The sequence below is a fragment of the Amblyraja radiata genome, chromosome 3 (assembly GCF_010909765.2).
Source record: "Amblyraja radiata isolate CabotCenter1 chromosome 3, sAmbRad1.1.pri, whole genome shotgun sequence".
Taxonomy (NCBI): Eukaryota; Metazoa; Chordata; class Chondrichthyes; order Rajiformes; family Rajidae; genus Amblyraja; species Amblyraja radiata.
This window is the reverse complement of record NC_045958.1, coordinates 13,028,316-13,056,014: the sequence shown is the minus strand read 5'-3', so window position 1 is coordinate 13,056,014 and position 27,699 is coordinate 13,028,316. Positions and strand designations below refer to the sequence as shown.

The 27,699-nt window shown below is 42.2% G+C and overlaps 1 protein-coding gene across 1 annotated transcript in view; it reads right to left on the bottom strand.

Annotated features, from left to right (window-relative positions):
* LOC116970807 (leucyl and cystinyl aminopeptidase) overlaps positions 1-26,851 on the bottom strand; it is a 102,312-nt gene extending 75,461 nt beyond the window's left edge. Inside the window, exon 1 of the mRNA XM_033017355.1 lies at positions 26,455-26,851. Within this exon, the coding sequence (XP_032873246.1) occupies positions 26,455-26,476 (22 nt within the window). The 5' untranslated portion in view covers positions 26,477-26,851. The remainder of the gene's footprint in view (positions 1-26,454) is intronic.
* Between the last annotated feature and the right edge of the window lie 848 nt (positions 26,852-27,699).

Sequence of the window (27,699 nt, the reverse complement as noted above, 5' to 3'; positions counted from 1 at the left end):
AGTTTCTGCTCTCGACTAATTGTACATTTTATGCTTTGATTAAACAAAAACTGATTAAACTTCAACCTACTTTGACCAATAATTTTGTTTTTGGAATTTGTAAAGAATTCCAGGCTTTGCGATTACGTTTTGTTTACCTGAAAATAGTCACGCCCATTAATATTTGACAGGAAATTTGGTGTCAGTAAAAGGGGAGAGACAAGAAGAAGAAAGAAAGAAAGCAGAGAATGAGGAAACAAAAAAGATGAAAGGAGAAAGATACATTTTCATCCCTCTTTTCAAAAACATCCAAACATGCTTTAAAGACAATTAGCTTTCGAAACATTGTTACAAAAGGAGAAAATTAGCTCTTAAAACAATACGATTTTCCCATCACAGCAATGCCTACGCAGCACAGTTCTCTCAAAATGGTTTGTCTTTTTTTTTAAGGTGCAATCTGGCACAAGAAATAAAACCTGCACAGTGTGACTGATGAGCATTCTACAGTGGCCCATGCATCCAGCTGCAGCTATATTGTAGACTGCAACCCCTTTCTAAACTGATAATTAATGTTGTTAACACATTTCACAACTGATATTGTACAGCTTGCTAGAAGATCCTCTCTTTGCAAATGTTACGCTTATTCAGTACTATGTCATGGAAGATATGGGGTATAAGACCGCAATGGCTTTTCAAATATATTTTCCATAATACTGTATTTTTAACTAGCAAGATCTTTGATCACAGACCATATTGTAAGCTTAATTCTGGAGAAAAAACCCCCACAGTGCATATAGACAATAGACAATAGGTGCAGGAGTAGGCCATTCGGCCCTTTGAGCCAGCACCGCCTTTCAAAGGCTGATCATCCACAATCAGTACCCGGTTCCTGCCTTCTTTCCATATCCCTTAACTCCTTTATCACTAAGAGCTCTACCAACTCTCCCTTGAAAGCATCCAGAGAACCAGCCTCCATCGCCCTCTGAGACAGAGAATTCAACACACTCACAACTCTGTGTGAAAATGTTTTTCCTCATCTCTGTTCTAAATGGCTTAACACTTATTCTTAAACCATTGCCCCTGGTTCTGTACTCCCCCAACATTGGGAACATGTTTCCTGCCTCTAGCGTCCAAACCCTTAATAATCTTATATGTTTCAATAAGATCCCATCTCATCCTTCTAAATTCCAGAATATACAAGCCCAGTTGCTCCATTCTCTCAGCATATGACAGTCCTGCCATGCCGGGAATTAACCTTGCGAACCTACGCTGCACTCCCTCAATAGCAAGAATGTCCTTCCTCAAATTTGGAGACCAAAACTGCACACAATACTCACTAGGGCCCTATACAACAGTAGAAGGACCTCTTTGCTCATATACTCAACTCCTCTTGTTATGAAGGCCAACATGCCATTTGCTTTTTTCACTGCCTGCTGCACCTGCAGGCTTACTTTCATTGACTGGTGAACAAGGACCCCCAGATCCCGTTGTACTTCCCCTTTTCCCAACTTGACACCATTTAGATAGTAATCTTCCTTCCTGTTTTTGCTACACAAGTGGATAACCTCACATTTATCCACAATAAACTGCATCTGCCCACTCACCCAACCTGTCCAAGTCACCCTGCATACTCATAGCATCCTCCTCACAGTTCACACTGCCACCCAGCTTTGTGTCATCTGCAAATTTGCTAATGTTACTTGTAATCACTTCATCTAAATGTAATGGTGGGGAACAAAGTTTTAGCTCGGCATGTAATCCCTGAATACAAAATGAGAACATGCTTTGAAATGCTGAGCTGAAACCTAGGTGAGCAATGCAGTAATGTCTAAGAACAGCGTGGCATTTTTCTCAGTAAGTCGTTTATCTGCATAACTTTCAGCAGAATATGATCAGCCATATTCATCATTATGATCAGCCATGATCACAATGATTGGTGGTGCAGGCTCAATGGGCCAAATGGCCTCCTCCTGCACCTATTTCCTGGGTTTTCTATGTTTAATATTCAATGATTCTCAAATTAAAACGCGGCCTTCCTAGTCCAGGATGCGCTCCAGCTTCTGCGGTTTCCACCGAAGCGGAAAGGTTTCCAGAGCGGTAGTGGTACCGCACGGTCTGACTCCAATTATTGTAATCATGTATTGTCTTTCTGCTGACTGGATTGCACACAACAACAAAAAATTTTCGCTGTTCCTTGGAACACCTGACAATAAACAAAACAACTCCAAGGACACCCAGCTCGAGCTTCTCTTGAGAAGCGATGCAAGCAGACAGCAGGCTCACAAGTCTCCTGAGAGAGGTAAGCAGCAGGTTTGGGCGTCTCCTGGCAGAGGCAGCCAGCAGGTTTGGGCATCTCCTGGCAAAGGCACCCAGCAGGCTCGGGGGTCTCCTTTGTGTCATCTGCAAATTTGCTAATGTTACTTTTAATCCCTTCATCCAAATCATTAATATATATTGTAAATAGCTGCGGTCCCAGCACCGAGCCTTGCGGTACCCCACTAGTCACTGCCTGCCATTTTGAAAGGGACCTGTTAATTCCTACCCTTTGTTTCCTGTCTGCCAACCAATTTTCTATCCATGTCAGCACCCTACCCCCAATACCATGTGCTCTAATTTTGCCCACTAATTTCCTATGTGGGACCTTATCAAATGCTTTCAGAAAGTCCAGGTACACCACATGCACTGGCTCTCCCTTGTCCATTATCCTGGTTACATTCTCAAAAAATTCCAGAAGATTAGTCAAGCATGATTTCCCTTTTCTAAATCCATGCTGACTCGGACCGATCCTGCTACTGCTATCCACATGTGCCGCTATTTCATCTTTTATTATTGACTCCAGCATCTTCCCCATCACCGATGTCAGGCTAACTGGTCTATAATTCCCTGTTTTCTCATTGCCGCCCTTCTTAAAAAGTGGGATAACATTAGCTACCCTCCAATCCACAGGAACTGATCCTGAATCTATAGAACATTGGAAAATAATCACCAATGCATCCACGATTTCTAGAGCCACTTCCTTAAGTACCCTGGGATGCAGACCATCAGGCCCTGGGGATTTATCAGCCTTCAGTCCCATCAGTCTATCCAACACCATTTCCTGCCTAATGTGGATTTCCTTCAGTTCCTCCGTCACGCTAGACCCTCTGGCCACTACTACATCAGGGAGATTGTTTGTGTCCATAGTGAAGACAGATCCAAAGTACCTGTTCAACTCATCTGCCGTTTCCTTGTTCCCCATAATAAATTCACCTTTTTCAGTCTTCCAGGGTCCAACTTTGGCCTTAACTAGTTTTTTCCTCTTCACATACCTAAAGAAGCTTTTACTATCCTCCTTTATATTCTTCGCTAGCTTACCTTCGTTCATCTTTTTCCCCTGTATTGCCTTTTTAGTTATCTTCTGTTGCTCTTTAAAAGTTACCCAATCCTCTGGCTTCCTGCTCATCTTTGCTACATTGTACTTCTCTTTTATTTTTATACTGTCCCTGACTTCCCTTGTCAGCCACGGTCTCCCCTTACTCCCCTTGGAATCTTTCTTCCTCTTTGGAATGAACTGATCCTGCACCTTCTGTATTATTCCCAGAAATACCTGCCATTGTTGTTCCACTGTCATCCCTGCTGGGGTATGTTTCCAGTCAACTTTGGCCAGCTCCTCCCTCATGGCTCCATAGTCCCCTTTGTTCAACAGTAATACCGACCCCTCCGATTTACCCTTTGCCCTCTCAAATTATAGATTAAAACTTATCGTATTATGGTCACTGCCTCCTAATGGCTCCTTTAGCCTGAGATCCTTTATCAAATCTGGTTTATTACACAACACTAAATCCAGAATTGCCTTCTCCCTAGTGGGCTCCAGTACAAGCTGCTCTAACAATTCGTCACAGAGACACTCCACAAACTCCCTTTCTTGGGGTCCAGAACCAACCTGATTTTCCCAGTCTACCTGCATGTTGAAATCTCCCATAACAACCATAGCATTACCTTTGTTACATGCCAATTTTAACTCTTGATTCAACTTGCACCCTATGTCCAGGCTACTGTTTGGGGGTCTGTAGTTAACTCCCATTAGGGTATTTTTACCCTTACAATTCCTCAGTTCTATCCATACTGACTCTACATCTTCTGATTCTATGTCACCCCTCACAGGGGACTGTATTTTGAAAGAACAATACATTGTTAAGTGGCTTGTATGTGCTTAAATATTTTAAAATGCTTTAAATATATACTGGTACTTTCTCTTTTCACTGTAGTTGAAATGGCCTTCTTGACTTCAGTAAAAAAAATGTTGTGCCTTTATTGGCAAAGCATGTTCTGAAATCACAGGATGCACGACTTGGGAGATGCTGCATTTTTGACCAATGCATCATTGTCTCTGCAATAATGAAACATACTGGGGATATTTTCCACCATACCACCAACTCCCTAGAAAGCTAAATATGCTGCAAGAAAGAACTGCAGATGCTGGTTTAAATCGAAGGTAGACACAAAATGCTGGAGTAACTTAGCGGATGAGGCAGCATCTCTGGAGGTAAGGAATGGGCGACGTTTCGGGTCAAGCCAGAAGGGTCTTGACCCGAAACGTCGCTCATTCCTTCCCCAGAGATGCTGCCTCACCCGCTGAGTTACTCCAGCATTTTGTGTCTACCTTCAAGCTTAATATGCTTTTGCTTCCTTTGTTTCCTTACTTTGAATGCAGAGATCATTTACTAAATTTCCACACCTAAAGTAAAAAAAGAGACACATGCCAATTGAAAATCAGGCTTTCCATCCAATCACACATTCAGAATGCTATTCCATGGTATCAAAAAATACTATTTTTCTACTGCTTTGATTACACTCTTGTAAAATTGATCATTAATATACTTTGCTTCCCGACTTGAATTGGTCAGCTGACAATATTCCAGTTTCTATTTTCAAATGTCCTCTCCTCCAGTATCTTTGCTCTTACATCAACGACAATTCATCAGTTTCGGCTCATCTAAGGTTTCTCGAATGTAATCTATCCTGTGCCGTTTTACACCAATATTTTTAAATGTTTTTTTTTAATTTCAAAATATACTTTATTCGAGAAATAAATATATCCAATACATAATCCTTATTATGCCCCTGTCCCACTTAGGAAACCTGAACGGAAACCTCAGGAGACTTTGCGCCCCACCCAAGGTTTCCGTGCGGTTCCCAGAGGTTGCAGGTAGTGGCAGCAGGTAGGGAGACTGACAAAAACCTCCGGGAACCGCAACCCATGTTGTTAACCTCAATCTTACATGGTATAATTATATTCCATATCTACAAAAAAACACTAGACTAGAAACTCATCAATTTCAAATGGTGCAGGCAGCTGTTTAAGCCAAAGGTAGACATAAAATGCTGGAGTAACTCAGCGGGGCAGGCAGCATCTCTGGGGAGAAGGATTGCTTAAGCCAAATCTTTATTTTAGAGAAAAATCATCAGACAGTTATCTAGAATGCATTATGTTTACCTCAACAGATCAAACACCATAAAATTGTACATCATTAACATATCACCTCATTAACATATCACCTCATTAACATATCACCTAATATTACTTAGATTTGGTCTGTTTTGGTCAGTTAAGGTCACAAGTAATGTTTAATTTTGAGTAACCTATTAACCAATGTCATCAAACTATTAAACTGCTAGTGTAGGAAATGGTGATTTAATCTGTTACTTTAGTGTCACTTCCTGTCTTTTTGCTTAAAATGGAAACTAAAAGATACTACGTATTTAACAGTTTCAGATGGCATATAGTTGGCAAATTGCACATTTGTGCTGGATGGTAAATGTTGATTAAGTTTGTTTCATCTCTTACAAAAAAAAAGAAAATCTGGTCAAAGTGTCTTTCTACCTTAAAATGGTGATTGTGTCAACATAAACAGTCACGATCACAATAGCCTCCAATGAAAAGGATAACTGAAACGGCAATAATTCTCTAAGTTGTTTTTGAACCAACCAACCAACCAACCAGAGATTCCCAAATCAGATAATTTTCACAAAGTTATACCCAAGTTCCAGCCAGTAAAGGAACAATATTTAAATACAAAATGAAAGCCTGGGAGAGTAAAAAAAATAGGTGTAGTTCTCAAGCAATTTGCAGCTCAGATGAAGATGCTGTAGCTAATACAGTGTGGCGTACATTATGTCATATTTGCAAGTTGGTTTATTTCCTTCTACACTTTGCTTTTAGCAAACCATCTATTTTTTTGCTGCTTCCAACCATAAAATATTGAAACAATTAATTATGAGAAGCTAATTCCATTACAGACTGACAATTTAAAACCCGTCAAATTTGAGCAAAATACTAATGCATTGAAGACTTAAGAATATGCTGTCACATTATTCATTTTCTCCTCCTTTTCTTTTAAAAAAAATGTGGTGCTTCACGTTAAAATGACTGCTGCTTATTTAGTCAAAATGACTGCAGTGCTTCCTCACTTCAGCAACTTAATTAAATAGACACATTAGAAATGTTCCGAGTGCAGTAGGCTATGCGGAATACTGTCGTTGTGTCCTTGGGCAAGACACTTCACCCACCTTTGCCTGTGTGTGAACAGCTGGAGAAGGGCATCAGTCCCAGTGATATTGCTGCAGCCAACATCAATTAACACAAATTAAAAATTATGCAGATTTAGAGAAAATTGCTGTTTTTAACTTGCAGAAATTAGAGAAAATGATAATAATGCAGTTGATTTTTCCTCATAATCTTATAATTTTTTGCTCTTTCATATGTTAATCCAATTCAATTTGCACAACAACTGTCAAACCTAAATCTACATCTCAACCAGTCCATTCCCATCACTTCTCCTGCAGATATTTTATCTCCTCAAAAAATAGATTGGAACAAATACTTCAGCTTGAATGCTGTAAATCGTTCAAAATCTGGAAAATCCACTCAGTAGACCAGGCCACTGTCGTCAATTCTGTATTTTTCAACATATGGAGATCAGCTATTATTGGGCGATTTAAGTCATTTTGATAAGGGACAGGAATTATGCAATTCTGGATGGGAGTTTAAATAGTATTATTGCAGACAACTAAATATGTACGACTGAACATTTATTCATAGGATGGAGATATTTGCATTTATATTCACTGCTGCTTTGGTTTAACAAATGACAATGGGAAGGAGGTTTTTAAACTGAAAAAATATACACCAATGCACCATTTAATGAGTTCAAGCAAGGTTGCAAGCTGCAGCACTTGGCAGCCCTCAATACTCTAAGAGCATGATGATGACTGATCTGGAACTGGACCAACTTAGTCTCCACAACAAATAGGCAGAATACTAAATACCATCCAATTAACCATAGAATAAAACTTTTTCTAGAAGGACCACTCCAAATTATTGTAATTCAATTCTAATAATGTATTGTATGTGTGTGCATTGATTTGTATAGCCTACAATACTTGCATTGTGGCTTTCCCTTTTTGTTCTGAACCTTTAGAAGTCAGCACTTAGCTCAAAACAGCCCTTTTTTGAAACTGTAATGTCAATTATTAAATAGGTTATTGTAATTTAGTTAAACTCCAAATTCTCCTAATTCTAGTTTTAAACAGCATGCTTACACACAATTAATCTCAATCCCCTGGATACAGAAGGAGGACTAAGAGACGACAGGCAAGAGACGTGATTGCAGACAAATTACAATCAGAAGATCTTAAATTAAATTAATTAGTTCCCAATCATTTTTGGCCAATTGGTCGACCTATTTTGAATACATTCATGATGCTAATTACTAATGTGGAATAAGATGATGGCTTGGGACACAAGCTTAGGATGCCAATACCAGAATTCCTTACATCTGAGGTGATTGGCATTTCACAACCATGATCTTGAAGGTAGCTGTGACTCCAATCTGAGAAGAATTCCCCTCTGTTACCATCAATTTTACCTTCATAGGTGCCAAGTCAGTGCCAATGCTTCATCTCTGGAAAAAAAATGTTGGTCCACATTTGGACCAAGACTTTAATGAGATGTGAAAGCAGGAGACGTTACAACCAAGGCAATTTTCTATTTGTTTCTAGTAGATCCAACTTTGTGACTGCACTGGAAAACATGGCTAGTGATTTGGCCCAGCTTGGATATAATGTCTTGAGCATGACAGCTGGGTTCTCAGATTTTCACTTGGTGTTGGCAGAAATGTACAGCTTTGATCTAATCCATTAGTCGTAAGACTCAAAAGCATTGTTGGCAGTATGCTGTTTTCACTATATCGTAGTCTGTGTTGTGGTTTCCCCAAATAGATATCCCAGTTCTTTAGGCATATCTGCTATTGTATACTATTCTGCATTTTTCACCTAACTAGAGATAATCTCCTGGTTAATAGTAGCAGTAGCATAGTGGCAATGCTAATATCGTTAGGGGGCGCCGTCCTGTATGGTATAGCTGCCCAGCCTGCAGCTGTTCGGTTTTTCACTCTTTTTTTTATTTTTAGTGAGTTTTAGTGTTTTGTTTTTGGAGCTCCAGTCTTTTTTATGTGGGGGTGGGTAGGGGGGAAACCACTTTTCAGGGTCCCTACCTGGTCGGAGAGGCAGATTTTCTCCGGGCTGCACTTTTGACCCATCCCCATGGCCTACCAGCGGGCCTGGAGCGGTGTTTCCTGAGGGGACCACCCAGAACCTCGGCATCGGCGGCGGCACAGCGCTGGAGCGCCTATCGCGGAGCGGAGCGGGAGATGCCTTGCTCGGGTCGCCGCGCTGGAACTCCAGTGAGCTGAGACCGCCGAGTAAAACATCGCGGAGCTGCGGGTCTGTGGAGCAGCCAGCCGCGGCGCTGACTTTAACATCGGGAGCCTGGGATCTTTCGCTGAGATCGCCAGTGGTGGAGCTCCATCCAGCGCGGCCTGTCGGCTTTGGAAGCCGCGGTCTCCAGTTAGGAAGCGGCCGTTCCAGGTGTCCCAAGCCGCTGAGAGGATTCTCCCGGCGCCGGAGCACCATCACCTGGCGAGAAGGGCCTGGAACATCGGGCCTCCGTATAGGCGACTGCGGAGGCCTCAATAGGCCCGGCTATGGGTGGACATGGGATGCGGACTGGACTTTGTGCCTTCCCTCATAATGGGAACCATTGTGGGGGGATGTTTCTCATGTTTAAATCTCTTTATTATTGTCATGTCTGTATTCTTTCTTTATGTGCTGCATTGGCAAGAAGCATTTCACTACACCTATGGTGTATGTGACCAATAAATAACCTTTGAAGTCACAAAGTGACTGTGAATGCAATGGATTCTGCCGCCCATGGCCCAGAGAACCAGAGGGTTGCCAACTTTCCAATTGCTTCATCTGTTTGGAGTCTATTAAGTACTACACCATTCATTAATACTTTAACAGGCTGAGGCAACCTCATTTCTAAAAAACTTATTACCTGTACTTATTCTAATTACCAGTGATTGCAATGACCTTATTGCTCTTTTAAAAAAAGATAATGGCTCTCTATTTGCACAAAGCCTGATCCCTGTTAAAAATGGATCTGTCCTGTATCCACTTCATTCATGGCCCCAATGCTATTTTTCCAAAAGTTCAAATAACATTATGAAATTCAATCTGCAAACGAGCACATAAGCACTAACAATAAATGTAATACATTGGAAACTATAGGTATATGAACTCTAGATTACTACAAAACATGCAGAGTATTTTTCCACTTGGTATATACAAAGACTCGTACGATGTTCTGTATTAATGAAAGAAATGTCAAGTTTACTTGCTTTATCAATAGGGTGACGAGTTTCACAACTTTTAAAGTCATACAGACAAGGTACTTTGAGTAATATGTTCCAATTTTCTGAGAATAAATTATCTTCTCATGATAGAAATATGAATTTTACAGCATTGATGAATCAAGCTAGAACATGTCGGCCTATAGGGAGGAGGTTCAGCTCCTAGCAGCATGGTGCGCAGACAACAACCTGGCTCTTAACTCCAAGAAGACCAAGGAGCTCATTGTAGACTTCAGGAAGTCTAGGGGCGGCACGCACACCCCCATCCACATTAACTGGACGGAGGTGGAACCTGTTTCCAGCTTCAGGTTTTTGGGGGTCAACATCTCTGATGACCTCTCCTGGACCCACAATACCTCAACTCTGGTCAAGAAGGCTCACCAGCGTCTCTTCTTCCTGAGGAGACTAAAGAAGGTCCATCTGTCTCCTCCGATTCTGGTGAACTTCTACCGCTGCACCATCGAGAGCATCCTTACCAACTGTATCACAGTATGGTATGGCAATTGCTCTGTCTCCGACCGGAAAGCACTGCAGAGGGTGGTGAAAAATGCCCAACGCATCACCGGTTCCTCGCTCCCCTCCATTGAGTCTGTCCAAAGGAAGCGTTGTCTGCGAAGGGTGCTCAGCATCGTCAAGGACTGCTCTCACCCCAACCACAGACTGTTTACCCTCCTACCATCCGGGAGACGCTACAAGTCTCTCCGTTGCCGGACCAGCAGGTCCAGGAACAGCTTCTTCCCTGCGGCTGTTACATTACTTAACTCTGCACATCGGTGATTGCCAATCACTCCTCCCCCGGACACTCCTTCCACCAGGAAAAAAATAATAATAATTGCACTACTACGACTGTATGCACGTAAATATATTTATTTATTGCTCATATTCTATGTCGCTCTTCTAGGGAGATGCTAACTGCATTTCGTTGTCTCTGTACTGTACACTGCACAATGACAATAAAATTTGAACCTGAATCTGAATCTGAACATTGTCCATTAACATGATTCCATCCTCAACAGAAACTCCAAAAACTATGATGAGCAGATGGATTAAGACAAGGACAGAAAGTGACATTTTATTCTGAAAGACAAACAGTTTGAGGATATTTGGACAACTATATTAACTATCTTCTGAATTTACAGTTGTTTAAACATGTGTTACATGACTGACCTAATTAGCTAATTTTCACTGTGAAAGAGTGAAGGGAAACATCCCAATGAAATTTACAGGAGCAAAAGCAAGAAAAAAAACCCAATGTCAGGGCTGCCAACATTGGGTGAGAGTTGGAAGTGAGAAATTGCGAGAGACAAAGCCCGAGGGAGCATAGCGACCGGGGTGGGGGTGGGGTGGTGGGAGGAGCGTGTGTCCCCCTCTCATTAGTATGAGAGTATTAGTATGCAAACCTTTGCATTTTTCAGCTTGAAATTGAAATATGGTGCATACTGTAGCGAGTCTTTTAACCAACTCTTGAATGCAATATATATGCTTTAAATTGGATTAGCTATGAATAACGTTAGAGTAAATTACATTCCTAATTACATTCCACAGTATGGTAGGGAATTCTCCCCAGTAGGTAGGGTAGCTGGGACATGTTGGCTGGGTATGGGCAAGTTGCGCCGAAGGGCCTGTTTTCACACTGTATCACTCTATGACTACATTATGCCTCCACCATGCATGAATGCTTCAAAATTAAGTGATCGAGTTTTATTGCCATATACTCAAGCATAGAAACATACAAAATAGGTGCAGGAATAGGCCATCGGCCCTTCGAGCCAGCACTGCCACTCAATATGATCATGGCTATTCATCTAAAATCTGTACCTCTTTCCTGTTTTTTCCCCATATCCCTTGATTTCGTTAGCCCCAAGAACTAAATGTAACTCTCTCTTGAAAACATCCAGTGAATTGGCCTGCACTGCCTTCCGGGGCAGAGAATTCCACAGATTCACAACCCTGTGTGAAGAAAGTTTGTCCTCATCTCAGTCCTAACTTGCCCCCCCCCCTTTATTCTTAAACTGTGACCCTTGGTTCTGAACGCCCCCAACATCGGAAACATTTTTCCTGCAGTTACAGTAATTGAAAATCTAGCAGGCAAGCAGGATGCTTTCTCCAACCACCCCCATTTGAAGTCCACTATCTTCCACCGTTTCTACCCAGTGCTTGGTACTTACTTCCAGCAGCCACTGGTTGGCCTCCAGGATGCACTGAGCCGCAGCCTGATCCGTGCCGGTCACCTGGGCGAATTTGGCACAGAGACTCTCACGGCAGCGGCGCAACGCTTCCGACGCCTTGCACTGAGGCTGCTCCATGGCCGGAGCTGCAGTGAGCGACTCGCCAGCCCGGCAAACACTCGCCAGCCCGGCAAACACTCGCCAGCCCCGCTCCCCGTCCGCATCTGTCCCCGTGACTGCTTCTGCTTCCAACACCCATGGCCCATGCAGTAGATATGAGTTTTGAAATTTTCGTTGATCACAGAATTTCTCACAACAGAGCGAGTTGGTGAATTTGGTGAAATGCGTGATTCTCACGCTCAATGCATGGGAGTTGGCAGCCCTGCCTCTCTCTCCCCCCTCTCTCTCTCTCTCCTCCTCTCTCCCCCATTTCTCCCTCCCACCTCACTCCCCCTTGCTCTCTCCCCTCTCTCTTTCTCCTGTCTCTATCTCCTCTTTCTCTTTGCCCTCCCATCTCTCTCTTTCCCCCTCTCTCTTCCCCCTCTCTCCTACCCTCTCCACCCCTCTCTCTTCCTTCTTCCCTCACCCCTCTCCCCCCCCTTCTCTCACTCCATTCACGCCCCCTCTGTCTCTCCCCTCTCTCTCCTCTCACCCCCCCTCTCTCTCTCCCCCCCCCCTGTCTCCCTGTCTCCTTCCCCTCTCTCTCTCTCTCTCTCCACCTCCCTTTGAGAGCTTGTCCCTTCGGCACAGAGACTCTCGCGGCAGCGGCGCAACGTTTCCGATGGCCTCGACGGCACTGGGGCTGCTCCATGGCCGGAGCTGCAGCGAGCGACTGACTCGCAGCCCCGCAAACACTCGCAGCCCGGCTCCCCGCATCTGTTCCCGCCGCTGGTTCTGCTCCCATCCCTCCCTCAGGCCCAGCTCTCCAACACCCGCGGACCATGTAGTTTATCCGAGTTTTGACATTTTCGTTGATCACAGAATTTCTCACCACAGAGCGTGAGAAATTTCTGGTCAGCGTGAGAGTTTGCTTGAGAGCGTGATTTTCACGCTCAAAGCCTGAGAGTTGACAGCCCTGCAATGTGGAGTGAATGATGATGTCAAGACCGATCGACCAAACATCTTCAAAAAGGTAGGTTTCGAGCAGGAACTTAAAAGTTTAGAGAGAAATTCCAGAGCTTCACAATTCAGTAATAATTTCTGCTGCAATGTGGTTATTACACAATCAGTCAGTGTTTGGGGGGAACATGGCACTTTGTGTGCTGTAAAATTACAGATGGAAGCAAGATGGAGTTAGTCCTTCAATCAATTTGAACAGGAGGATGGCCACTTCAGTTAAAATATTACTGGACAATGAATCAATGCAGGTCAGTGAACAATGGCACTTGGTACAGGTTATGATATGAATCATAGACCTTTGAATAAGCTGGAATATAAGAAGGTGGTGGAAGGAAAGCCACTCTGGAAAACATTGCAACACGGAACATTCAAAAGCATGCTGGACAAGAATTTGTTTAGAGTTCATTAAAACTGAAAGGAAAGGATTGCGGACATAGAATTAGCATTCAACCCTTTGGAGGGTGAGTGGAAGTGAATGAAGAATATAGTGACCTAGGTGTTCTAGTGCCCAGATCCCCAAAACCAAACATGTTACAAAGAGGAGAACAGCACTTTGACCTACATTGCAATGTGGTTGAGGTATAAAAATGGGGAAGTTTAGTTGCAATTGTACACAATGCTGGTGAGGTCACATGAGGCGACACTTTACGTCCACCTCGCTAAAAAAAAAAAAATATGATATTGTAAGATTGGGAAGCAGTGCAGACAACAACCCTGGGCACATTGGGAAGCAGTGCAGACAACAATCCTGGGCAGAGGGGATTGTCTTACCAAGAAAGACTAAATAGCTTGGGCCTGTATTCCTTGGAGTTTAGAAGAATGAGGGATTATCTTATTAAAACGTACAAGATCACAAGAGGATAGACATTGGGATGTTTTCAATGGAGGGACAGTCTCGAACAAGGGGACATAGAGTGATACAGTGTGGAAACAGGCCCTTCGGCCCAAGGGGTCACAGTTTAAGGATAAGGGGGAAATCTTTTAGGACCGAGATGAGAAAAACATTTTTCACACAGAGAGTGGTGAATCTCTGGAATTCTCTGCCACAGAAGGTAGTCGAGGCCAGTTCATTGGCTATATTTAAGAGGGAGTTAGATGTGGCCCTTGTGGCTATAGGGATCAGGGGGTATGGAGGCAGGTACAGGATACCGAGTTGGATGATCAGCCATGATCATATTGAATGGCGGTGCAGGCTCGAAGAGCCGAATGGCCTACTCCTGCACCTAATTTCTATGTTTCTAACTTGCCCACACCGGCCAACATGTCCCAGCTACACTAGTCCCATGCCTGCGTTTGGTCCATATCCCTCTAAACCCGTCCTAACCATGTACCTGTCTAACTGTTTCTTAAATGTTGGGATAGTCCCATAAGGGGCCAGGCATTTAAAACTGAAGTAGGTAGAAAATTCTGCTTGCCGAGGATGTCGAATCTTTGCAATTCTCTGCACCTTTGGCAAGTGGAAGCTAGATCATCATAAGTATTTAAAGTGGAGATGAATTTCTGTTTGTTAGAGAAATGACACATAAAAGTTGAGGCCACATGATCAAATAAGTGGCGGGGCTGCCTTGAAGGGCCTGATGTTCCACTTCTATTATTAGTTTTAAAGAACATACAATTAGTTGCAACTCATTACTTTGGGACAGGATCACAAACTAATAAGTTTGAGTTAGATGGTGTCTGGACTGCATGGTGCTTGCTGTTTGAGTTATATTCTGTATAAAAAGGCATCCCATAGATAGTTTACAGATTATGGAGCTTCCCCATAGCTCATTACAGTGGCATTACAAGGTTTCCATGCATACAGGAAGAAGCATAAACACCATTTTCAACCACAGAATGTCAGCCACATGACACAAATGTAATCTATAGCAACCTCCTCGATACTGAACATTCAAGCTTAATTTTTTTAACATAAAGTGCTGTGCCTTATAAATTAGAAAGATAAGAAAAATCGCATGATCAAACACGTGAGGAACAACTAACCGTTTTGCATTGGATATTCTTCCGATAAAAGACCTTCACTGACAGTCCAGAATGGGAGAATTGTCCTTTGGTTTACGATTCAGTGCCATTCCCTATCCGGCAATAGCTTGATGACTAAATACATCCATTGTGATGTGAACTGGGTGCATTAAAAATCATGATTCGAGTCAGGACACCAGGCTATAATAAACAGCAAATGTACGTATACAAAACATTCTACCACCTGCATTACCATTCTCAACAGTGTTGATCAAAATTAGCAAAATAAACATCATCACATATCATACTTTCCATAGACTTACCATAGGCTGTCCCTGCCTGCTCCAAAGTTACCATCGGCTGTCCCTGCCTGCTTCAAAGTCTCCACTATTGTCCCTGTGATCAGGCCGAATTAAGTTAAAAATATAAGAAGATACTAAATTGGTTCCTGGTCTAGCTTACAGCTTATATTTAGTCTCGAATTAGGCTTGCCTCAGGTTGCGGTATGTGAGATAATGAATACTATAACATTTGTCTCCCAAGTGACGAGAGAGGAAGCAGAGAAGAAGCTAGATCTCTTTGATGTATTTGAGAGGTAAAATGCCTTACACCAAGTGTCCGATGTTTATGAGAGAGGAGGTGACGAGAGAGGAGAAGCTAGATTGATCTAAGGGATTTTGACAAATGCCTTTGATGTATTTGAGAGAGAAATACCTTACACCAAGTGTCCGATGTTTATGAGAGAGGAAGTGACAGAGAGGAAACTAGATTCAAGGGGCAATACAAAATGGCCAATGTTTTTAATATATCTTGTACCATGTGACAAAATGCCTTTGATTTGATGCATTCTGTAGAAACCTTTATTTTCCTGTACCTCTGACCATGACTAATGTCTGTGGAATGTGCTAAGGTGACAAAAAAAAACCACTATATAATACGATGTAATTCTGTTGTTCAGGGAAGTGGACTGAGGACAGTGAAGTGTCTATATTGGTCACTTGACTAGAGTTCTTCCTCCCTTCCATCGGCCGATAATAAGTAAAGTTTTGAACTGGTCTACCAAGCGTTTGTGTGGTCTGTTTATTAAGAAGCAAACCTGTTTAGTTGTTATAAAAGTAACCTTTTTCACCTGTACCCAAAAAGGCAAGGATTACTTGTCTTAATGACTACAGGCCTGTCGCACTGACCTCTGTAGTCATGAAGACACTCGAAAGGCTTGTGCTGGCCAAGCTGAAAAATATCACAAACTCCCTGCTGGACCCTCTGCGGTTTGCATATCAGGCCAATAGATCTGTGGATGATGCAGTCAACCTGGGCCTGCACTTCATCCTGCAGCACCTAGACCGCCAGGGGACCTATGCGAGGATCCTGTTTGTTGATTTGAGCTCTAAGTTCAACACCATTGTGCCAGAGCTACTACACTCCAAACTTTCCGAGTTGACTGTGCCTGAACCCCTCTGTCAGTGGATCACCAACTTCCTGACAGACAGGAAGCAGCATGCGAGGCTGGGAAAGCACATCTCGGATAGAAGCACATCTCAGCATAGGAGCACCGCAAGGCTGCGTACTCTCTCCTCTCCTCTACTCTCTCTACACCAATGACTGCACCTCCACAGACACCTCTGTCAAGCTTCTCAAGTTTGCAGACGACACAACCCTGATTGGACTGATCCAGGATGGGGATGAATCTGCCTACAGACAGGAAGTGACACAGCTGGCGTCCTGGTGCCGTAGCAACAACCTAGAGCTCAATGCTCTTAAGACAGTGGAATTGATTGTAGACTTTAGGAGAGCTCCCCCTCCCCTCACCCCACTGGATAGTGTTAGTGTGCGGGGAATGCTGGTTGGTGCGGACCCGATTGGCCAAAGGGTATTTTTTCTGTGCTGTATCTCTAAACTAATGATGTGTGTTCGCTGTGGGTCGGTCGATTGCATTCTCTAATGCAAGTCAAATAGTTCAGAGTTCGTCCCATTCCAGACACAAAACTGTTCTTGGGAGGTCACATTATACAGAGGCCCTGCCTGCCCTCTAAAGGGGACATAAAGAATCCTGTACACTGTTGCAAAGAGTTGGAACATTATCCCAGATAGTCTGGGGAATATTTTTATCTCCACTATTAAAACAGATTTTCTGGTCAGCATCACTGTTGCTTTTGGAAGATTGCATTTTACCCTGAAATTAGCTGGCCATGTAAATGGGATAATGTACCCCTTTCTAACCTGACAGCAATGATACCCAATACGGGAGGATTCACTGCAGAATTGGGCAATGAAGAAAAAACTAGACAGGAGATATAGGGCGTCTAGACAGTGATGACATAGATAATATGTTTAAAACGGTATTGAGGCAAGTTATGCTGGCATGTAGTTCCAGAGAGAACCTAAATCTTGGTCTTGATCAAAGATCGATTCATCTCCAACTCCGGCACCTCTGCACAAAAAAGTGCAAGGAAGAGTGTGGTTGAAGGTGGAATACCCAGTGATGGAGCACTGACATACTGAGTTGAAGGGTGGAATGACTTTGTTCAATCGCTCAGCTATATACAAATGAGGCCGGCTTTTGGAATGGAACATCAACACCAAGCAAAAGGTTGAGGTAAGTGCTTTATTTGGGGGGGGGGGGGGGGGTCCATTTGCTTCTTGTATTTTGAGGGTTTTTAAAAAAATTATTTGATGTGATTTTGACTATAATCAGAGGCATTTAAAAATGGATCAAAGACCTTTAACAGCAGCAAGGTATGGGAATAGGGGATGCCCTTCTTAACCAGGTCAGGTTAATGTGGGCTTGCAGATAAGCAGGCTGTCCTTGGGACAATTGTGAAAACATAGGAAATACTGGTTGACGAAAATAAATAAAAAATGATATGAATACTGTCAGGGAGCTTTGGTAGAAAGAAGAATAGAGTTATTCTGAAGAAGAGTCCCAACCCAAACCGTCACCCATTCCTTTTCTCCAGAGATGCTGCCTGCCCCGCTGAGTTACTCCAGCTTTTTGTGTCTTATCTTCGGTGTAAACCAGCATCTGCAGTTCCTTCTTACACAGAATAGTTATTGTTCAGGTCAATGACCTTAATTACAACTAGAAACAGTTCCTAATTCTATTCTTAGTTCCTAATCCTGTTCAAAGGACTTTGACCTGAAAAGTTAACCATTTCTCTCTTCATAGATGCTGTGTGGCTAGTTGAGCATTTCCATAATTCTCCTTTTAATTCATATTTCCAACATTTTTCATGATTTGCTTTTACATTGGAGAAAGGGCGTTTTTCATGGCTGAGAATTAAAAAAAAACTAAAATGGGCAACAATATCAGTAAACAATAATGTGTCAACATGACATGGCAGTAGGTAATGTTTGAAAGTCTTTGGCTGGAAAAATAAACATTTGCCAGAATGAAAGTGCTCAACATGATTCAGGCACCAATGCTAATTAATAAGATGAAGAAAAGGTTAAAAGGCAAGTAGGTCGTGGATAGATTTACATCTCCGAATAAAGATTTGAAAATTTCTTTTTTAAGGGTCTTTCTCTCCTATTTCCACTTTCTACTTTTTCTTTTCTTATACACACACTTCACGTTTTTCTATTTTCTACTATCTATTTTTCCTCTTTTTCTTCTCTATATTTTTTTCTTGTCTTTCTTACTTTCTTTTCAAAAACATAAAACTAGAGGTTGTACATAGAATGTATTACGGTTATGACATAGTTGGCACCTAAAATTAGGTACCACTGTATTGTTTTGTATTGTATTAACTTCTAATTTAAAAAAATTAAAAAAATTAAAATAAAAAAGACAAGTAAAGAAATCGAACCTCAATACATTTCCTGAAGATGGAATGGATAACGGAGAAAATTGAGAGCTTAAAAAAAAACTATTAAACCAGGCAAAGGGGATGAATTAAACAAACTGTTCAAGAATCAGAACAAAATAATGAAAAGGAAAATATGAGCGCAAAGAGGGCCAAGAATAAATTAACAGGATAAATCCGCAAGCCACAATAGTAAAGTGAGGGAATTATTTAGTAGTTACCTAGCGGGAGAGAGCAGACAGACATGACATTTGAAAATTAAAATGGTAAAACCACATTTAAAATGAAAAGTGGAGGAATATGAAATAAAGTAATAAATATCAAAGAAAATAAATCTTGCCTGGATCCATGCATTTTAAATGATTCCAGTGAAAACAGAGGTCTGTTACACATACTTAATAGCCTATTAGAAAAGTATTGCCAGAGGATAGACTGACGGCAAACATTATGTTGCATTTAACGGTTTCATTACAAGTTTAACTGAAAGCCAGGCTGCTAATCTTGATGGTAGGGAAATAATAATGTAAATTAAGTGAAAGTTTATTTGTCTAAGGTCATAGAAGGTCAACAGCATGGAAACAGGCCCTTCAGCGCAACTGGTCATTAAATCTTTTCAAGCAGCAACAAGGGCAGATTTGGGTTATCAACTTGGATCTATTACCCTCCCTCAATCGCTTTCTGATATAGACAATAGGTGCTGGAGTAGGCCATTCAGCCCTTTGAGCCAGCACCGCCATTCAATGTGATAATGGCTGATCATCCCCAATCAGTACCCCGTTCCTGCCTTCTCCCCATATCCCGACTCTGCTATTTTTAAGAGCCCTATCTAGCTCTCTCTTGAAAGCATCCAGAGAACCCGCCTCCACTGCCCTCTGAGGCAGATAATTCCACAGACTCACCACTCTCTGTGAGAAAAAGTGTTTCCTCGTCTCCATTCTAAATGGCTTACTCCTTATTCTTAAACTGTGGCCCCTGGTTCTGGACTCCCCCAACATCGGGAACATGTTTCCTGCCTCTAGTGTGTCCAAGCCCTTAAAGAGTCTTATACATTTCAATGAGATACCCTCTCATCCTTCTAAACTGCAGAGTGTACAAGCCCAGCTGCTCCATTCTCTCAGCATATGACAGTCCCGCAATCCCGGGAATTAACCTTGTAAACCTACGCTGCACTCCCTCAGTAGCAAGAATTGATCTGCCAAACATTTCCAGCATCTGTTAATCTTAGCTTTGCTACTCAAGTTAACATATTGGGTGTAAGATTTCAAATGTGCCACATGATGGAAAAATAAATAAGATCAGAATAAACCACAGGATGTCCACTGTGGCTAACTCCAAGACCAAAAATAGAGTAAACAAAGCTTTTCAGAGATAACATTTTCCGATGGGATTTTGCAAGGTTCAGTATGATTACGACAAGTGTCAATTTATTCAAACATCTTTGGGAGATGTGATGAGAAACTGAAAAAGGTTAAATGCTTTTTAATATATAAAAGATACATGGTAGAATATTTGACTGTCAGTTGTAGCTTATATATCTTCTCAAGCTGGCTCAAGAAGAAGAAAGAGAGAGACAAGCCCAGGCTTGTCTCAGGTTGATGTATATTGAGACAATGACCAGTGCCGTTGAAATGTGTCTACCAATTGATAAGAGAGACAAGCTCAGACTTGTCCTATAGTGATGTATATTGGCTGCATCTTGTGACCATCTTTGGAATGTGATTAAGTGACACAGTATAAAACACCGTGCAAATCTTTGTTCATTGAAGTGGTGGCGTGGGGAAGTTAAGTGTCTGTTGCTTATTGGTGTATTCCCATCACTTCCGCCGGCTGATGATCAGTAAAGCTTGACTTGGTTTACCTAACGTTTTTGCGAGTTGTCTGTTTTTAAAGAAGTGAACCTTATCATTGGCATATAGCCGGCAGGACCTCGCTGGGACCATCAACAGATGACTGTGTAAGAGGCTGCACAGTGAACGGGATCGGACAGGGAGAAAACTGAGCTCTAATCGGACCCTTTGAGACCGACTCCCTTAGAAACTCCCGGGAACATCTGTGATCATTCGTCAGAGGTCGATCTGGTTCTCCGCCGAGGTCCATAATACAGACAATGGTAAGACCAATTGTGTATGTATTTTGCTACCAAGAGAGGAGTCGGCGATTGGATAGAGCAAACTGAAAAGATTTGTCGTAAATTAATGTATTTTGCTACTAGGAAAGTAGGTAAGAGATTTTGCTACAAGGCAAGTAGTCGGCAATTGGATAAAGCAAACAAAGGACAAAAGGACAAAGGACATTTATTGTCACATACACCAATTGCCATTGCAGCACAAAAATAAAATAAACACAACATTATAGAATTTAACATTAAACATAAAAAACATCCCCCACAGCGGGATCACCGTCTCCCACTGTGAGGGAAGCCCACAAATTTCAGTCCACTTCCTCGATGTTCACCCGTGGTCTGGGCCTATTGAGGCCCGGACCGCAGTCACTGCTACGGACGGCCCGATGTTTCAGGCCCTCTCGCCAGATGATGGAACTCCGGCGTCGGAACAGAGGAACACTCTCAGCGGCCTGGAGTTCCGAAACGGCCACTTCCTCCCGGAGACCACGGCTCCCCAAGTCCACAGGCCGCGCTGGGTGGAGCTCCAACACTGGTGACCTTGGCGAGAGATCCCAGGCTCCGCATTGATAAAGTCAGCGCCGCCGCAGCTGGAAGCTCCACAGACCACAGCTCCACGATGTTGAAGTCGGCACTCCGGAGCTCCACACAGCAACCCGAGTAAGGCATCACCCCGCTCCGCGATGGTACCTCAGTGCTGAAGCTGCAGCTCGAAGCTCTGGCCGGTCTCTGACAGGGAAGGCCGTGCCAATCCAAATGGTAGGCCGCGAGGAGTGGGCGAAGATGCGGCTCGGAGGAAGGACGCATCCTCGCCCAGGTAGGAACTGGAAAAAATGGTTTCCCCCTTCCCCCACCGATCCCTCACATAAAAAGACTAAAAGGCCTCCAGAACAAAACTTTTTATCAAACTAAAAATAACAAAAAAAGGGTGAAGAACGATGAACAGCTGCAGGCGAGGCTGCCACACTCAATGGCGCCACCACTCCCAAACTAAAAAGGTTTGTCGTAAAGTAATACATTTTTGCTACTAGGAGAGTAGTTGGTAAGGTATTTTGCTACTGGGAAAGTAGTTGGCAATTGGCTCCGCAAACTAAAAAAGTTTGTCGTTCACAAAGTAGCCGGGCTGAGAAGAGACTCACACCTATGGGGAATAATCTGGATAAAAGTGACGGGGGGGTGGGGGGACGCCCATCCAACATTTGTGTTATTTGCATCCTAAAAGTAACGAAGACTATATAATATTAAGTTATAAGCCAACCAAACGTTTGGGAGATGAATCCTGGCCAGTTGGAGGAACATGGAATGTAGAAACTATTAAAAAGGCAGAAAAGATGAAAAAGGATGGTATACCTAAGAATTGCGATATGTTACAAACATAATGTCATTAGCATGATAAAACAACAGGACAAGGCCGAAATAGAAAAGGCCTGATTGAATCGCAAATTAAGCAACAGTTGGTAACAAAAAATAAAAAAAAGGTGCCAAACGAAATAACCCCGGGGACAACCCCTTTTCTGGCATGGTGACCCTGTTTATGGAAGAGGAGGGGATGAAGAGCAAATTCAGGGTGGAATGGGGAACAAAGTCAGGAATAGTGTAGACCACCTCCCCTATATGCCCTGGCAGCCGGAACTACCCAACTAAGATCCCATAGAGAGGGGGGAGGGGGGTGCTCCAGCCACCACTCAGGGAAGGGCATCCCCAGAAGAAAATGATATTGATGGCGACTTGGATACTGAAAAGGAAGAGGAGAACGAAGGGAAAAGGCTGATGCAGAAGAGGAAGGAACAGCAGGAATGAATGCAGTAGTGAGAGAGATAAACAATGCAGAGCCAGAGCATCATTGAGACGGTATCATGCCGTCGCCCCTTCTGCACATTGGTCCCCACAGAACCAAGGATTCTAGTAGACAGAACAGCCTTGCCAAAACATGGGAGATATAAAGTTAATACAGAGGGACGCCTCTAACTCGCAATGTGATTTTTGGAAATGTGAGGGCTGTGCCATTGACTCTTTGACGGGACTCTGGCTCACCCCTCTCGGACAAGTTTGTGTAACTGATGCTTTTCTGTCCATTCTTTTATATTATATACACTGCCTTACGAATGCTGGTAAGGAGGGAAAACAATGGAGATACACAATTTCAAAACCCAATTGTGATGCCCATTTTCCTTTGTGAAAATTCCATTCAGTACATCACATGTGTAATGGTGGGCAAGCTTATGAGCGTATTTGGGTGTATCAAAGAAGTTTTAAGAGTTTGAATAATTGCCTTGAGGTGTGTATAATTGTGTTCCTTTTGAGTGAGAATGTTATTGTTTTAAAGTGTGTGAATATCTGTGAGATTTAGCATATTGCATGAGGTGTGACAACTTGTGAGTGAATGTCACAGAAAAAAAATGTTTTAATAGGTAGTGTCTCTTTAAGAAGTTGCAGTTGCGGGGGGAGTGGAGCCACAGTTATTTTATTTTCCATTGTTCTTTGGATATGCTTATCTATTAATGTAGAAATTAACAGTTTATTCTTTGTTTTCTTTTAACACTTAAACAGAGGAGAGATGCAAATATGCAGTTTGTTTTGTCTTATCGATGTTTTAAGTTTGTTTTTTCCCTGTTTCTAATCTTTTGAACTAAGTTCAAAAAGTGACCTGCATGCTACTGGCATCTTGGTTAAAGTGTTAAAATGAGATTGGAGATGCCAATATAGCAGAAAAAGATGTTAATTTGGGATTAGTATACATTAATACTAGGAATTTGAAATTGTGAATTTGGGGAGATAGATAGGAACAATTTAGAATATTTTTTTAAATTGTTTTTTCTTAATAATGATCTGTTTTTTTAATTTTTTTTAAAGGGTTTAAGGATATTGGCGGTTATGGATTACTAATTTTCTTTTGGGAAAGCTTGTTTTGATGTGATCATAGTGTTTGTCTTTTAGAATGCTAATGAGCAGCCAGGTTTCCTGTCTCCAGGCAAGTGAATGTGTGGAGACTTGAAGCATGTGCTGTGTAAAGGACAAATGAAGGTCCATGCAGTTGAGATAAAGTAGATTGAGGAGGAGAAACATATTTGGACAATTGAAGAGAAAAACACCAACTAACCCTGACCTCCTTCCCAACACTGGGATTCTCATATCTGACTACCATTTGTGCTGTTTAACGAAAGAAGGTTACAAAAAGTGGTAGTAACAGGCCATGAAGACAGAATGAGGCCAGTTGCATGCTGTTCAACTAGGCAAAGTCCAGTGGTAGTTAGGATTTGACTATATTTGTTAGTTTCTAGTTTCAGTCTAACGCTTCATGAAAGCAACTCAAAAAGCAACCAACGAAACAAGGTGAAATCATAAGGAAATGAGCAGTTAAACAATAATTTTAGTTGAAACCCCAATTTTAAATGATGGAACAGCAAACGTTTGACTGTGTGTATCCGGAGTAATATTTCACTGCTTGCTTCACCAGACACAATATCAACATTTGTCATGCATGGTTCATAGATCAGCAATCACTGTTGTTTATTTATTTAGGACATTGTTTGGTTTGTAGTTCTGTTTCAGTTGTGAAATTATCTCAAGAAATGTTATCAAAATTACACAAACAAAAATGAAAGATTAATCAACAGGAAGTGACTAAAAAGCATAACTAATGTGAAAATGATTTAATAATATTCACAATGTTACTCCCATTCCATGCAACTGTCAAAATGGTCATACATGTTGATATTTTGAAAGCTATTTGTGACTCTTTTAAAAAGTGAATATAAATGCAAATTCAGCTGTTACTATTTATTGCTAGGTTCAAGTTTAATAGTAGAAAACAAAAAAAAACATGTTTTTCCAAATAAGCCTTGCAGGGGGAGGTACATTTTTCATTTAAAAATAATGAACAAAGAGACCTGACAAATCTTGAGTAAACATATTTGATTGCATGATTCATGAAAGCAGTAGGTAAAGTGGAAAGGAGACACAAATATTGCTATTAATTTGTCTCTGGTCCTTTGCTGAGGCTACATGTTGTATCAAGGTCCACAAATCTGCAATTACCCAACATGCATTACTGGATTCTACCAAGTGGCAACTAACATTTAAAATTTTCAATAGATTCTTCTAAAATTGAAACATTTTTAAAAGATTAATTAATGAATACAATTTATAATTGTAGTAGAGCAAGATAACTATTTGTGGAACAAGAGCGCATGCCTTGAATTAAACATTCTCAAACGAGATAGCTGGAGCTCCTGCCATCACACACAGTCGCAAATAAGACAAAAGTAACGTGCAACACATCTGTTCATCTGCACTTGTAATCTTTCCCTGGGCAAGGGAAAACAAATCAAGCTACAGCAGGTGTAGTTAACCAACAACAAAACACATTTCAATCCTAAATTATGTTTTAAAATTGACAGCATTTAATTTAATATCACTGTTTTAAATTTTTTGTCTAAATTCCTCGTTTTAGTCAATGCATTAATCAAGAATTTAATATAAATCGTACTGCTGTTTGATTTCTTTGTTTATTTAGATCATAAAACGCACAATCTTTACAGACAGTGGGCAATAAATCAGCCCAGATACCCAATATTGTTTCCTCAACTTTATCTACACTTGCCAACCCGTATAATGGTCTAATTGTTACATTTCTCCGTTAGATTCTATCTATTTTTATTGTCACACTCAACCTTCCCTGCCCCATCCGACAAGCCAAGTTATGAATTGTACAATAAGGAAATGGAGAATGTTCTGCAACACAATGCTCAGTCTATGTTACTGTTACAAATGGGCTCAGCTGGCAAAAAGAACGTAGCGAATTTAAAAACATGTTCCCATTAGGTACTCCCTGTGGTCCCTATTTGACAATCTTCATGTAAACCACTCGTTGTTCCGATTTAAGGAACTATCTCCGCAATAAGAACACAAGACCTGAGATTAGCAAAATGGTGAAGGAGATCAAATTACAATGTGCGTCTCCAATACTGTAACATATAATATCGAAACTGAACGGTTAAGAAACATACCCATAAACGGGGATTTCGAGGCGTTTGCAACAGACTACCATTTATTTTGTAATTTCGTCTGGTTGATCCCGCATGGCCACACTTTCCAGATCACGAAAAAATCAGAGGGGTTTTTTTTTTTAGGAGATGTGAGACAGGGTTCTGAGAATAAACACCGCGCAGTGTTGGTTACTGGGGTTCTGGACCGCACAGCACAGAAAGTGAGAGGAACGACTCACCCCCGGACCTGGAAAGGGCGGCGTTATATATACCCTCATATTGTTAGAACTGAAGGATTAGACCGAATTAAGTAAGAATCAGAACGCGTTGTCTCTGCGTTTCCCCAACAGAGGCTCACACAGGCAGACTTCACCACGGAAAGCACAACCGCAGTGGTTTGGATCTGAAGGCAGGGAGCAAGCGTTGTAGGAACGGACAAACAAACAAACCACCGGCACTGCCCCCCGCTGCCTCCCCCTCCAGCTCCCTAACCTTCTCCTCCATCACTTCGACAGTGTCCCTGCCACAACAGTTGTTCCCAACTTTTGAAACACAGCCGACATTCGCCCCCCTTGCACTCACCGCTCTGCGAGTACGACTCCATCAGCCGTGGCCTTCGCTCCTGCGGCGCGGCTCTGCTCGGCTCTGCTCAATGAACCGGACTCCTCGCCGAGCGCCTCGGGGTGAGCGCTACAACTAAAGGACGACGGCGAAGCGAGCTTCACACTCGTTTGAGAAAAGAAGCAAACCTTTTTATTTTCCTCTCCAAAAAAACAAACCTTCCTATTTACACGGACATTTCATTGCGAATTGCACCACCTCACGAAAATCCGTAATTCACCATCTTCACTTTATCTGTTTCTCTTGACTCCTTTGTGCTCGGAAGCTGCGCCGCGAAGACTCTATGGGTCGATAGACGAACTGTCCAGTGTTGCAGAGCCTCGTCACTCAGTCGGCTACCAAGTTGAACATAATTTCTGCCTTCTAAAAAAAACCTTCTGTCAAAACAAGAGTCCAGTTAGCGAATTAGCGAGTCGTTCCATTTATTCAGTGCATCTCTGCCGCTCATGAAAAAACAACATTGGAGCATCTATTCCCAGTTGACAGCTAATGTCAGCAGAGTTGTTTAGTCCTCCGCAAATTGGAGAGAAGACTGAATATGATGGGTTAAGACAGAGATTTAAGGGGATTCGAGGCTGCGCCAATGTATTCATAGAGACGTTAGCTGTAAATTTACCAAACAACTCTCAACTTACTTGACCCTGCTTTCACTTGACCACTTAATAGGAAGAGCATTTGCTTGATTGGCCCCATCCACAAAATGACTCAGCAACAGAAAAGGCCCGTCGTACTCAACAGCTAATTTGTATGTGAATACTTGGCCAATAAACTTACTTACTTAAAGTACTCTATAAATGCAATTTAGTGTCTATTTCTAGAATTGTGAACCAGCGGAATTGGGTTTGTTGTTATATTTCGGAGTCACGATGGAGTCACAGATGGAGCAGCAGGACACCAGACGCCCGTGGCATAACTCGGTAGTCATGAAATGCTTCGAGAGGCTGATCAAGAAACACATCTGCGCCTTCCACCCTTGCAACATGGACCCATTACAATTCGCATACCGTCCGAACAGATCCACGGACGATGCGGTCTCCAAGGTTCTGCACACCGCTCTCTCTCACCTTGACAGCCAGAAGGGGGGCTATGTGAGGATACTGTTCATAGACTTCAGTTCAGCCTTCAACACGATAGTCCCCACCAGACTTACTGAGAAGCTGCTGGAATTGGGGCTCAACACCCCCCTGTGTGCCTGGGTCCTGGACT